The sequence below is a fragment of the Homalodisca vitripennis genome, chromosome 1 (genome assembly GCF_021130785.1).
Source record: "Homalodisca vitripennis isolate AUS2020 chromosome 1, UT_GWSS_2.1, whole genome shotgun sequence".
Taxonomy (NCBI): domain Eukaryota; kingdom Metazoa; phylum Arthropoda; class Insecta; order Hemiptera; family Cicadellidae; genus Homalodisca; species Homalodisca vitripennis.
In genome coordinates, this window is record NC_060207.1 from 221,828,545 (window position 1) to 221,844,417 (window position 15,873).

Here is a 15,873-nt window from a genome sequence, read left to right on the forward strand (position 1 = left end):
AATAATGTTATACATATATTATTCTTTGCTAATTTTTATTTTAAATAGTATAAATTTATTAACGTATTTGTAAATTTGGAATCTTCCATTACATGAAATGTACTACCCTGTAAAATGAAAAGATTTTTATATAGTATAAGTAATTTTTTCAAATCTAATCAAAAAGCGATCTATATGGCATGAACGAGCTGTCAAAGTTATTTTCCTCTGGAGTGGACTGGACTGGACCTGGACCAGCATTCCAGCAATCGATTGTAAACAAAGGAAGCAGCCCAGTCCTCGTAATATGGATGGGCTTTGTTCTAAGTTCAACTTATTCTGAAGTTAAGTATTTATGTGTGGTATTCTCCAAGCACTCGTAGAATACTATTGCAAATTCTATAGTTTTGTATTGATCTCGTGAATAAATTAAGATCATTATTGTAACATTCACTTTAGAACTTTGTTGAAAATGTTACTCAAATTCTGATGGAACAGCTGATCAGCACTCTGCAGAAACCGATCGTGATCAACATTTCCTGAGAAATTTATTATATGTAGCAGCTTAAATTTGACACTTTTGGCAGCATAATTTGTGTTTAGTAATAAATTAGTCTCGCATGTGACATTAGTAAGTCTCTTCGTTATAATCCCATTAAAATTAATGCTACAGTACATATTAATATATTTAATTTCTTATATATATAACAATAAGGAGCCTAGCCTACAGCTAATTGTAAGCCTAATGTTATTTTTAGACTAGCCAACTTGGAAGTCGACAACTTTCACAAAATATTTAGTTTCAACAATTCCACCATAGGTATGTTGTATTTTTAATATAAAAATCTAATTTTGGATTGTTCACATATCAAGACAGGAGGTCATGTCAAAAACTGATATATATATTTTATCATATACTACTAAACAAAATCTTTGATACCTGAACCTAGCATATAGACATTTCAATCCAATAACCTGGTTTAGGTCTCAAGTTCTGGTATGGCAATTTGATTAATATAGTTAGTTTGTCATCTGAACTCAGATATGTAAGTTAGTTCCTAATGTTTAAATGGTTCTACATCATTGCAATATATAATTCACCCCAAGAAATAAGGTGGCATACTATAGTAAGAGGTAAGACATTTAAAAAATGTATCCACTACAGGCCAATGTCAAATATAGTTGACAAACCAAAATCTCTCCATAGACTGTTATCATCTGTAGGTGCACTCTGGCTGAATGCACTGGGGTACGGTCCAATAAGCGGACCCGGTTTTTTATATCGAAATTGGCAAACGATATTACTTAATCATAACCATCGATATAATCAATCGATACTGATGAATTATTTTTAACAACTTAAATAATCTATATGAACAGCTGTAAACACTTTCAAATAATACAAGGTAATATTTTAAATTTCACGTAACATTGTGTATTAAAATGGCCGTCAATCTTAGGAAGCTTCACGAAATTGCTTTAAAAGACGATAAAATATGTTTTTTATGGCTTCAGGATGTTGGGTTAGTACCTAAGAATCCATTATGTGATATTTGTGGAAAGGTAACAAATGTAACTGTCAGAGGAGCTAACATGGTCGTCTTCAGATGCAAAAAAAGAAGGTAATGGTGGACACAACTTTAGTAAAAACGTTTTCGTTCTGTTTCATTTAGTTAAAGTTATGAGTTTCCCTGATTTTGGTTATGTTCATTTATTATTTGTTATCATTAAATTCACATTTTAATTTAAACATATGATTGTTATTACTTTTATATCGATTGATAGTCTATGATTCGATATGCGAATATTAGGTATCGATGATTATATTCTTCGATATAAAAAACCGGGTCCGATTATTGGACCCTACCCATGCACTGGATAAACGTAAACTATTGAGACATGAACACAATGTTTTTTTGTTGTCTCAAACATTTGATTTAGCCTATGTTACGACATATTTTGTTTGTCGGTCTACAGTAACATTTAAAAATTATGCTAGCCTCGTGGTCCGAGTGAAATACCTTACTCATATTTTGGTATCCCTATCTTTGGCACCAACATTTCCAACAAATTTGATTTATCTATTGTTGAAACAAATGATCTAGTGTGTTGTTGTCTTTTCTATGTTTAAATAAACGGATTAAAATCGTGGTTGAAGAAGAAAATTGTTGACTTTAATATAGTCAATGCTTGTTAGTGCATGTGTTAAATAAATTGATGTTTTGCAAATAATTAAAATATTTGAAGTAAATATAAAAAATAATTATCAATTAAAAAATTGTTCTGGTGATTGGAAACTATATCAATATAATTATTGATACTGTGTTTTGATATAATCAATACAGGTAAATATTTAATGTACGATGCGTGTTCAGAAAGTAAGTACCATTTCATTCTATTGCCACCGTAGCGGTGCAATCGGTGTTCCGTGCAAGCGAACTAGTCGTCCTTTTCCACTGGCTATAGACTCACACAATTTTAGTTGTTCTATGTTGTGTTTTCAGTTTTCTCTGAACATTTAAAATGTTTAAGACAGTTTGTGATGCCGCCGATTGTGAGATTCGTTCTGTAATAAGATTTTTGAACGCAAGGAATGTGAAACCGGCTGAAATTCATCGTCAACTTCGAGATGTTTACAGGGAAGATGTGATGAGTCAAGGAATGGTGAGAAATTGGGTTAGAATGTTCAGTGGCAGTCGAACAAATATGAATGATGAGAATCAGAGCGGTCGACCTTCTTTCGTCACCGTTGATCTGGTAAGGGCAGTTGATGATAAAATCAAAGAGAACAGACATTCCTGCTCATGAAGTGTGAGCTAGGCGGCCAACTCTTTGAAACTGACGATGAAGTGAAAACTGCCGTTGTGTCGTGGCTACATTCTTTGGCGGGAACCTTCTACAAAAAGGTTATAGACAAATTGATCACCCATAAGACAAAAGTTTGAACATTGGTGGGAACTATGTCGAAAATAGTTTAAGGTTTGGGCTTTCATGTACAAGAGCAAGTTATAAATGTTGTAAGGTATTCTTTGATGCAGTCTAGGCCATAGTTGGTTTTGTAATGTTAATGTAAAATGTATGTATTTAAAATTGTAATATACGAGATTCTTCTTGTTACGGTAATTTATTATACTATTATATTAACATTATACGATTTTTACATACATGGAATTATTCAATAATAGCAATCGAGTAACAAGTGGAGGCGGATTATTAAAGCCTCCCCGTCTTTTTATTTCAAAGGAAAATACTTAAAAAAGCAAATTAACCTTAGAACCAGTGGGCACTTTTGTCTTACCGCTAAGGCCTAATTAGCATATTTGCAAGAACTTTTCTGAAAATTAAAAAAGTACATAAGCAACACAATATCAGTAAATTTAAGAAATAATATTTAAAAATAAAACTTACCAAAAAAATGTAGTGTACGTCCTTTATTCCAAAGATTATCAGAAGATTTAAATTTCAAAGGCAATGTAAGTCTTAGAACAATTATTTAAGAATTAGGATTGGATTGGAAGAAAATTGAAAACAAAAAAAAATTGTTATTGAACGGAATGATAAGAGCCTTAGGGATTAGCTTGATAAAAGAAAAAGAATTCAGAAAAAAATTCGTATATATGGACGAGTCTGATGTTTTGTTTAATTTGGAATGCTGGAACTATACAGAAGGTGACTATCACAAGCTAATGGACCAAGAAAACTTAACTACTTGGACAAAAAAACAATGATTCTTAACCTTCCATGAAATTTAGTCATTGTCATTAACACGTTGAGTTCCTCACTGTTGCACCGATCGGTAAGACAGCCAGGCTATATTTGAAGTTGACAACTACGCAGTTGTAAGGGTACGGCATAACATATGTCTCAGGTAACTAACATTGTCTAGCGGCAAAGTCCTGAACTTTTTCAACTGAACCGAAGATCTTCTAGATAAAAAAAAACATCACCACTGTACTTTGTGAATCAACTGCCTTATATTAATATCAGACCCTGTGTCGATGGAGCCAATCCCGAGGGAACCAATATGGCGGCGCGCCCAGTCGTCAGCAAACAGAGCCTCCTGCAGCGCACAACAAAGCTAAATAATGGTATTTTTATTGTTCCAATCGGCACGACAGTTTAATTTTCAACCATGTGATTGGGAAATAAAACTTATGACATAAATAACATACAATAAGTTTTCATTAAATTGTAATGAATGCATTTTTACTACAATAAAATATTATGTTAAGAGAAAAAAAGCGTATAATACAGTTCTAAATACGTAAAATAATTATAACAAGGTATTTTACGATCACTGTTTTACTTCGTAAAATGACATGTCAACCAGGTTATATTTATACATTTAATAAAGTAAATAAGCTTTTGGAATAGTAATCATGACGATCTCTTTTATGTATGAAACAAATGGTATCAGTATCATGAGCAATGCAGTTTGGCAATACGAGGTGTAAGTTTCCAAATTGCCCTGGCACCTAATGTGTTGACAATACGTCATTTCACAATATTGAAATATATAGTGCTCCTAATTTGATCTCGAAAAAAAGCTGATATGACTTATCTATGAGATTAGATGAGTATAAATTGAATGCGAATCTTCAATACCAAAACCTGAATTGTATGAACTAAGAAAACTGCACAAAAAGATAGATATAATAACACTTAGTTTTTGACAATATCCTCAACGAATTTGGTCATTCTATTCTTCGATTACTGCCATACCAACCAAATCCTAATCCATTTGTGATGGTTTTTGGAATAGTTTAAAAAATGTGTAGCTCCAAAAATGCAATTAATAAAATGTACGATTAAATTCAGTCATGTAAAATAAAATAAAAGCTATGTCTGTAGAGCTAACAGTAAACAAATTTTTTTGAAAAAGCAGTAAAAATGGAAAATGAATACTTCAAAAAGAAGCATTTAATTGATGACGAAACCAAGCGGTTCGTATTAAACATCGGTAACTCTGAGTCTGAAAGCAGCTGTAGTGAAGAGTGTAGTGACGGAGAGGAAATCCTCAAAGCTGCGTTGTAAAGGTAGTATTATCCATCAAATAATAACCAAATAATCACAATAGTTTTTACCTTTCTGAGGTTTTTTTATGATTTTGGTTGGCAACTTTTCGGTTACCCAGCATAAGCCCAATCATATATAATCTGTTGAGAGGGAGACTATTGTACAAAGTAGTGGTGAAATTAGTGTCAGTCACAATTTCATAAGAAGACTTACTACTGATAGCCTAATTAGAATTATCGTACTGAACTGAATATTTGTTTTGTGAGAATGATCTTTACAACTCTAGAAATTTATTTTACAGGTTTAAAAGTTCATTGTCTAGCAATTGCATACAAGTTTCGCCACATTGCCACCAACTCTTAGAGAATCTGTTTCTATTTGTCAGGTCCAAACAGTTTTTTGATTTATAAAACCCGTTTATTTTTAATGTAGGAGAGATAAGATATTAATTTTACATGCTGTGCGTATTATTGGTAGGATTGGTAAAGCTGCAGATTAATATGAAATGTAAATATTTCCCTCATCACTGTGGTGCTTTGTTGTCAGCTGATAACATTCATGTGAAATCGAAGATTGTGTTGTCCTGCTTGCTTTGACAACAGCTGTGTCTGTTGACTGGTAAAGATTGTGACAACTTTCTCTTTGCTAAGAGAAGAGAGTGGGAAAGAAATATTGTCCCGCCCTGTAAGTTGTGAATTATTCCTTATAGTACTATGTTATGTATAACATTAACTTGTAATCAATATTCCTAATAAAACAATATTTTATTTGGATGTTAAAAAATTGATATGAAATAATGTAATAACGAGATTTTTGCTATAGTCTCTTATCAATAGTGACACCTTCGAGGTATAACATTTCTAATTGATACTTTTAAATAATAGTTTAGAAAATACTAACCCGGCAAGTGAAGAGTGTTACACCTTTGATGTCCTATTATCTCAATAGCTAATGTTTATCGCAAAAATGAAATCGCGTAAATGTTGCTTAACTTTGTACCATCACAGACGTATGCACTTGGCACGTGATGACTGTTTGAACATTGCCGACCCGACATCTCACACCACATCTGAAAAACATCACAGTGAAATCACTAATTTACTCACATCTGTTAGAACAGTCAAAATCTGTATATGAAATAGATAGAGCTACAATGTTTTTTTAAATTTTTTTTAAATCTTTGATTGTTCCACATGTATACATATAGTTTTAAATACATGTACCAGCTTTTTAATTTCATTAATATAAAAATAAGTTGTAAACATTGTCAACATTTTATTTTAAAATGTATATGAGTAATATTTTATAATGTGTTAATTAAATATTTTTTTAACATCCTGTGGGAATACACCAACAACTTTTAGTTGAAATATTCATAAATAAAGAAATGTAAGTAAAAATGATTGAAATGTGAATCTTTTTACAAAAAAGTTTCTTTGGGAAACGTATGTAATCTCTTACTTTTGTCACAATAACACAATTTGGGTTCTTACACTGTATATGTTATTGTTCAGAATTAAATTTACTATTAAAACACAGGGTGTAAAAATGACTAAATTATTACTGTAACTCTGAATAAGTAACTTTTATGTAAAATTTTGAAATTAAAGTGTAATTCTATTATTGTTATCCCAATAATCCAGTGTGCTCAGAAAACCTAATTTCAAGTTGCACAGTCAAAACACTAAAGAAATAAAAAAGTAAAAACCTGTTCTGTATTCTATTTAGGCCATACACAAGGGTGTAAGGACAAACAATCAGTTAACTTAAGATGGAGCTGGCGTGGCACAGCCTACTAAAAATGTTTCATTGTTATACTCTTAGATATATTATCATTGTTATACTCTTAGATATATTATTTTGTAGTTTTTCAATAGGCGCACATCCATCTCTTTATGAATGCTTGAGCCAAAGAAACTGGCCTATGGCAGACTTCAAATCAAATCTGATGGTCACTTAAATTGGTCTGTGGTGGTAAGACGTTTAATAAGTTGAAAATTTATCAAAATGAATAGGAAATATTTAGATTGTATAATAATACATGAGAGGACCCCAGGATGGTTCATTTCTGGCTGGCTTATATCTTCCATTTGAACCTGCACTGGCTACAGCAAAAACCGATGTGTCACTTTTACATGTGCAACGCATGGGTGTTAAAGAGCGGTTCATCACTAACCACAAATGTCGAGATATTGTGGTGAAAGTGAATCAATAGGTCTAATCTATTGGTGGAGGGGGGGGACTGTTGGTGTGGATGGCGCTCCTGTAGTCTTAATGCCAGTTGCTACCTTGAGGGAATACCTTTCTAACCATCTTTGAAGGAGGCTGGAACAGATCTAATTTCCCGTTCTTCCTCCTTATGGCATCTCAACAAGAGGTGTCCCTTACTATCGACCGTAACCACCGTGAAAATCCTATCACTCAGAAAGCAAGTGCAAAGGTCGTTTTAGGAATTTTCATAACATATTTTGTCTCATTGATGTGTGACAGCATTAAAGGCCATGATAGTATGCCAAATTATACTAGGACTGATGTCATAAGCTGTGGTGCACATATTGAATCAAGTACCTTGAAATGTTATCTTATTGATACACACTAAAATACAAGTGTGCGCTCTGATCTTGGAGTTTACTTCCTTAGTGTCACTAAAAAACTACCTAAACTGCTGGAGCAAATAACTTGTAGTGTAATTTTGCATAGATATTTTTGTTACCTAATATCTGCTCACTAAAAAGAATTTCTTCCCCAATTTACACCTTTTCTGCAATAGTCCTTACATTTTCAAAATAACCATTAGTTACTGAAATTACTGAACCAATAAAATTCAGCATTAATTGATGTTACTGAAGGGTTTTTACTTACGAATAGTTACACGTTTATTGTAGATCTCAACTTGCTACTGTTAAAACCTAATGAAATTCCAGTATATTTTATACAGATATTCATGATATTTAAACCTTAGGACATAAGGTGGTCTTCTGAATAGAATAAAAACAACTACCTAATATCTTTAAATCTTTTTTCAAACTTTGTTGTTTATATACATTACAAAAAAAGACAGTTTTTATTGAAGAATTAAATTACATTATTCCAATTTAACTGTAAGTATAGTTTTCATTGGTGATAATAACATCAGATTAGCATAAAATAACACAAGTGCACACAAATACTTTAATTTAGTGAATAATCTTGGTTTTATGCATTGATCAATGTGCCAACTAAAATAGCATTACATTCAGAAATATGTACTCATCACATCTTTCATAATTTATATTTTAATAATTTGTTTATATTTTATGCTGTGAATAAACAGTTTTTAAAATTGTATGAGCTACTGTACAATACAAGGTATCCTATGTAATATAGTTTAAATTGTATATTTTTGGCTGTGTATTTAGTCATGTTGTTGGAATACCCATTTATGAAAAAATGAATGACCATTTAGAATTGCAAAATTAGTGAGTTTCATTCCATCAATTAACGTTTGTCCATTACGAGCCGTGATCTCATAAAAAACAATAATATGTGTATTATGTTGAATTATTATTTTATAACCAGTTAGGGTTTTAATGAACCAATTCAAAATCTTTTGGAATCAGATGACACATTGGCAGTTGAATCATGCATATTTTAATATATAATTTTACTAGTTGTTCAGTATAGCCTAAATTGCATGTACAAAACTATTTAAAACCAAATTAGAGCATCCAAGGTAATTGTGACTGCTAAACGAGTCAGAATCCGAAAAAAAATATCTGAAGGTTCAACATAGTTCCAAAAAAGATGGTAAAATTTTTAAAATGTAATTAATTTTTTCAGGAAGTGTCTTACACTAACATTACAGAGACATCCTTCAAAATTCCTGTAATTGGCAACTACCAGTTTAAGCTTCAGATGGAATAGAAACTTAGCACACTTTTGTGACTTTGTATTTTAATATGTAATGGCTCTGCAGATGAGACATTGAGACGCAGACGGGAGCAATGAGCAACAGCATGGAGAGCGTTCTGTCTCCACTGCCAGGGAACCGGCCGATGTCTCGCAACACGCCAAGGGTGTTCCGCAGTCCTCCACAGCCTCACATGTGTGTTCAAGATACTCTCAAGGTAACAACGTAATAGATATATAATACTTGACGTAGCTACGGTGGGAAGGGTTGATTCATTGTGAATATTGAGTTAAACTCGAGTTCACCTTCCGCTTAATGCAGCATTTGAAATTTAACGCTGTCACAGACTCGACTCCTGGAATCCGGAGTCTTGTTTGTCTGACGAGATAAAAAAAGTCAGCAACAAAGAAGCTCAAAATGAACTCATTTCAACATCGGAGATACCCAGACTAAAAAAATGTAGTTGATGAGACAATGAGAATACCTCTTCACCTAGATTACACTTGATTTTGTAGTCTGGGTCTAAATCTTGTATTATTGTATGAACTGTCTTCCCAAGAATAATGTTTTACATTAATAGCTTAAAAATAATGTAAATGTTTTATAAAATTAATGAAAAGGTTTCATATTGAACGTTACAATAAATGCATTTTTATTAAATAAAATATTGTTAGTATATAGACAAAAAAATACGTAATTGGAAAATGCTCAAAATGTAGATAATATTCTATTTAAAAATTGTTAGTGATAAAAAAACAAATTTGTTTACTTCGTTTTCAAAATAAATTTTTTTTAATATGTTTTTTGTATAGGTTTACTTTTTAGTTATATGTCATTATTTTTTTGTAAAACAGAAAATATAATATATTAAGTAGCAAATAAAATTAAAAGAATAAAATTCTATAACAGTCACGAAAATGTACAAAATATGCCTTTACTGTACAATTTATATGTAAAAGTGAACTATAACTCTTTTTTTAGTATTTCCTAATACTTTATAACTTAATATCAGGTTTTAAGAAACAGTTGAATATAATACTTGTTGGTGATTGGTCAAACAGAACAAAGCGCTTAAAGTAAAACAAAAAAGCATTCATAGCATTTTACGGCAATCACAAAAAACCGTCATAAACGTGATATTGTTACGGACGGACCATAAAAAGTTAGGTATCAGACAATGAGATACCTCGAGAGTAGTAACTGTGTAGTAAAAGTAGGGGAGTAAACAATATCTGTGCAGGACAGCCTAAAGTAGTAACAACCTGTGCAAAAACCGTTATTGTAAATAGTAATTAAACAATAATTGTATCCAATCCACCCTTGTAAAATACTGAGAAAGAATGCTTATAGTTAAACTACAACTGGTAATTTATTATTTTATCTTGGTAGGCTAAATAATAAATTTTTAAAACCTACTGTAATAAACTACTACTATACACTTTAAATAAATGGTTAAACTTAATTTGTATTCTGATGATTATAGATAGAAATAATAAATAACTCAGTATGATACAATGTGAACTTTAATGATGGTAAAATTAATTGACATACTAAGTACAGGTTTGAATTTTGAAACAAGATGGAGGATACAATAATGGTAAATTTTTAAATACAGTTCTTAAATTTTAGGGCAGGGTGGCTTAATGAAATAGAAATATTAGGTATTGTTTTTAATAAAAAATATTGTAATTTTGAAAAATAATTTTGTTAAATTTTAATTATATTAATTTTGAATTGTTAGCCAAATCGAATGTTCCTAAGTCTTATATTCTTCCAATGGATCACTGTTAAATTTAAAAGGAATTTTCTCACCCAATGTCTGTCTTCTGCTTCTCTGTACTTCAGTGATAATATGAATTTAATAAATTAACCTTTCTTTTGAATCAAATACTGCTGAATAAAAATGTAACCGGTATATCCATTCAATACAACAATCTTGCTTCACTTCTTCTATATCCCTCTCTCCTCTAAACTTTTAAACCTCTGCTCTCTTCACTCTTCAACAATCATCCCTGCACACTGTATCACTGACTTTAGTTTACTTTATAACTTTTAAGTTTTATATGTAATAAGGTGAATTTTGATTAATTTTGATATATTTAATTTTGTATTTATTATTGTTTGTATTAAAATTTGAGACAATTTATAAATAATTATTCCTTAATTATTTAATTATTATTACTAATAAATGTCTAAATTAAATTAAGTATTCATATGAATGTGAGATGGGTGTATGAAATGAGTCATTACACTACTGTTGCGACTAATTTGTAAGTATTTTTTTTCTAAAATTATTTTTCTAAGTTTTTTATTGAATATATTGGCCAAATAATATATAACAACACATTTTATGTTTAGAAAAGGTGAGTAAACGAACAATATGTGCTCAGCTGTTGTCTTTCACGAGCGTGTTTACTCGCTTCAAGCGGAGAAATGGCAGGTTGAATGCACGTGCAGGTTGTAAAAGTGAACAAAAACTATTGTGATTGGCGACAACTGTTTTGATGCGTCACACTCTATGAACATCACAATTGAAGAACAAAACAAGCACGGAATTTGCATTATGACGGAATTTCAGGCAACTCAAGTTAAGATTTCGAGATATCCCACTTGGCGCGTTGTAGGGAAATTACACTGGGTGATATATACCACAAACATTGAGTTAATTGTATGTTTGCATTATTGATTATTTAAAAAATTAGTTTTAAATGGCCTTTATCATATTGTGTGTTGTTTTCTTTATCAAAAGTATAATTTTCATATGATTGCAACAAATATTTATAAAGTTTTTTTTCAATCGTTTATCCATTTTTAAACTGCTCTACCCACAAAAAATTCACCTTCAGCAAGTAAAGATTTAATCACAAAACATTGTTCAACCAGTGTGGATTTTTAAGTGGACTTGGCATTATTAGACCTAATTTGAGATTATGAATGACTCATCAGCTTAAGAAGGTTTATTTCAGTGTTGCCTATTAAAAGTTGTCAAAGTAACAAACTTTTCTTGCCAACTGTATATTTTCCTGCTGACCAGTTTGTCTCTTTAATTATTGAATGCCTTCACATTTTTATTTTGAATAGATAATTTATCCTAGAAAACTAAATATAGTCTAGTTCATTCTAATTAGTTATTTTTGTCTGTTTATCTTAGTAAATTTATAGTGTCACATCAGTGGAAACAAGTAGAAAAAGTTAAAATGGAAAAGGAAAAGATTGGTAGAGAGCGTGCTGGGTGTTGGGAACAAAACTGACCCCTTTAATTCAAGTAGGTTCTTACAAGAGAGAGATTTGGGCAGACCAATTATTCCTGTACAGCTCTTACAACTGTAGTGGCCACATTTCATGTATTATTATTTTTCTAATTTTAAAAGAGTATTTTCTTGTTTCTTTTACATTCCCATGAATCTGCCCTAGATTACAGTAAGTGTATTTCGTATCATTAATAATGTATAGATAGTTTTTAACCCTGGAAGTATCAGTTGCTAAGCATGTAATGTCAGGCACTTTTTTGTTAGTTGTGCACATTATCATTTTTTAATGTAAATCATTGAGGTAAAATATATATTTTCTTCATCAGTACATTACAGCCAAAATGTATATGTAAATTGCTATTTAAAAATAAATTTAATAATTATTTTATTGCATTCAAAGTTAAAATAAATTAAATTAATCAAAATTGTCAAAGTAAAGCTTCAAAAAAATTATTGTTTAAACATTTATTTTTATTTTTAAGATTTATAATTCTGTCAAAAAAGGTTTACTTTACACCTGTGTTAAATCTAACAATAAAAAATTACTTGTACAAAAACTATTTTCTTTTAAAGTAGTAAAATTTTGCCGGTCAGTAGAAGTGGCAAATCAAAGTTTGTATTGTAACTCTATATATTTTCAGTGTTTGTATCATGCATTGAGCCTCCCCTCCTAGGTTCACTTTCTTGCTGGTTTACACCTTCCAGTTGAACCCACACTGGGTACAGTAAAAATCAAATTGTCACTTAAATCTGAGCAACTTTATGGATGTCAAGGAGCGGCACACCACTAACCGCAAATTTTGAGATTCTGGGGTGCAAGGGTAGATCGGTAGGTCTAGTCTACTGGAGAAAATGACTGTTGGTGACCTATTTGAATTGTATGTTCTACTGCAATAGTTTGTTTAAGAAAACCCCCTGAAATTCAATTCACTAATATTGTACCAATACATAGTAACACTGATAATAGGAAGGTGACTGCAAAAAGAACTAAAGAAAGCTAGTTGTAGTCTTTGACCACTTTCAGGATTAACATTTTCGTTACTTTACATAATTTAAGTATGATTAAATGTTATATCATTTTATTATCATATCATGTTACAAAGTAGTGATTTACTATCTTGCCAAATAAATTGATTACCATGTGTATTTGACTGTAATTTTCAAGTGTTTTTTGTTTGTTTTCCAGGGCACACAGATAACGTGTTTTATAAACGTGATGTCCTGGTGTAAAATCGGTGTTGTACCGTCCCAGCAAAATGCTCCCATACCGTTGTATGGAGGTGTCAAAGTGCCTTTGAGTGACAGGTGTGGCGTGTCCCCCAAGCAAGTCAAGACCAGCAAAGAGAAGCCCTTGGTGTTCGCTGTCATGGTAAATCCTAACGTGCTCAAACGAAGTGGGAAAATGGCGGAAAATCCTCAGGTCAGTTGATTGGGATTTATTACCATGGAATTCAATCTAAAAGTGTTGTGCTCAAAGTTTTACCTAATAGTATGCTCATTATAGCAGACAGAGTGAACAGTTTTTTGTCCATAAACAGATTATACATTGATTGTACTGTTCAAATACCCTCAACAATTTTAAAAATTTATATTTCATGAATAGAATAGAAAATATGTCCTCTTGTGACAAAATTAAGACCTCGTTACTGTATCTTACATTTAACCTCAAATATGCAGCTTGTGCGTGGAACCAGGTATTCCAACAGAGGTTTTCCGAGATTGCAAAATTCGTTATTATTCCATTTTGTTGCTGTTCCGCTGTAATTATTTTACAGTCTTTACTTTTATTAGTGAGTATATTCATACTTAACAAATATCCTAATAATCGCAGAGGCATTCGATTTGCTTAGATTCTAAAATTACGACTCAACATCAGCCGTTTTTGTTTTATTTGTAATTCAATATACTGATGTTGACTTGCAAGATCGGTTTACATAAATTATTGTGTCAACTAAACCTCTTTTTATAATGCAACATATCAAAAGATTGTGTGTATCTAGTTATAAATCATTAAGAGTTAGAAGGTGAGGAACGACTTTGTTTAAAAAAGATACATAGGTACCAAAAAGAGCATGGTAAATATTTTTTGTTTCATTCTTAAAATGTGGATACAATAAAACTGTAATGGCATATCCAGTTGCAATTGTAAGAACAGAAAAAAAAATTTTAATTTTTAAAACATTGAACTGCCAAAGACTTTTTTCCTTATTATAAAAACTAAACCATCTTACTTTGAAAAATACTTTTTCTGTAGTATTATTATATGAGGATGCATATAACATTGTAATATCTTGTTTTAAATAATATAATAACCCACCTTTTCATAAAAAGTGACAAAATAGCTTTTTATGAAACAAAATTTGTAAACAAAACACGCATGTTATAAAGATTTTAGTTATGTCCATTATTGACCATTTTAACCTACAAAAATGTTATAATTCCTAAAATAGTACTTTGTTTTGTTTTGAATTTATTTACAACCTTTATTACATACATTAAGATTGAACAATATTTCATGTCCTATTTCCATTCTAACAAATATTAATGTATTTCTAAAAAGAAAACAAAGAAACGGAGCAGGCTATTGTTACACTGCTGTTGACATAAGTTGTTGTCACTACCCTGTCAACTATGTCACCGTTTAGTAGGAAAGGTTATAACGGTCACAATAGTTAGTAATTCGGCTGAAAATGATTTTCTAATCATTAACTCTTTGTAAATGACATAGCCGGGTGTATTTCGGACTCTCACTTGTACTTATTTGCTGATGACACATCCCTCGTAGTCTCCAGTAAGAGTAAACCACAGCTGGAGAATCAAATTTTCATAGACGGGAGCTCATTATTTCAGTGGCTGGAGGAAAACTCTTTATGTATTAATACAGCAAAGACCAAGCTAGTTGATTTTGCAATCAGAAACCAGTTGGATAATAAATGTTTGAATATTATCATAGGGGATACCGAGTTTAGTCCGTCAGCCACTGTTAATTATCTTGGTGTTGTTTTTGACCGTAATCTGAACTTCTCAAACCATATTGAGAAAGTTACAGGTAAGCTAAGTAGCAGTATTTTTTTATTGTCTCGACTTGCCTGTTTCAAAAGTGCTGACATCCTCTTGTTGGCTTATCATGGTTGTTTTTACCCTTATTTATCTTATGCAGTACCAATATGGGGCCATGAAAGCACCAAGACGCAGTATGTTTTCAGGTTGCAGAAGAGAGCTGTTCGGATAGTTTTTCACTTGGCCGGAAATCAGTCATGCAGATCGCTATTTCGAGAGAAAGGCATACTCACTTTTCCATCAATATACATCCTCAACAGCCTGACATTTCTAATCAAGAATTTTGGTTTATTTACTTCTCATATTACACATACTCATAGATACCAACTCCGTCACAACAATAACATAACCCTACCTCGCCATAGCACCACTTTTTTCAGAAATAAAACATATTCCTCCTGCATATCATTGTTTAATTCTCTACCACAGTATCTAAAGAATGTTAAGGAGCCCAACAAATTCAAAAGCCAATTGAAAGAATTTTTAATTCAAAAGGAATATTACAGTGTCCAGGATTACTTACTTGAGAAGAAAGACTAGTTTTAGTATGTTATGTTTTGGTTCTGTATGTAATGTTAAATTTAGTAATTTAGATAATTTTACTTTAATTTGACCTCTGCCTGTGCAATCCTTGTATTGTTTGTGGCAATAAATGATTTGACTTTGACTTTGACTAAC

At 31.4% G+C, this 15,873-nt stretch overlaps 1 protein-coding gene across 1 annotated transcript in view; it reads left to right on the forward strand.

Annotated features, from left to right (window-relative positions):
- The first annotated feature begins 332 nt into the window (after nucleotides 1-332).
- The window catches only part of LOC124354954, a 29,949-nt gene continuing 14,408 nt past the window's right edge, over nucleotides 333-15,873 (forward strand). Inside the window, exons 1-3 of the mRNA XM_046805786.1 lie at nucleotides 333-610; nucleotides 8,951-9,101; nucleotides 13,322-13,555. Coding sequence (XP_046661742.1) covers nucleotides 8,979-9,101; nucleotides 13,322-13,555 — 357 coding nt within the window. The 5' untranslated portion in view covers nucleotides 333-610; nucleotides 8,951-8,978. The remainder of the gene's footprint in view (nucleotides 611-8,950; nucleotides 9,102-13,321; nucleotides 13,556-15,873) is intronic.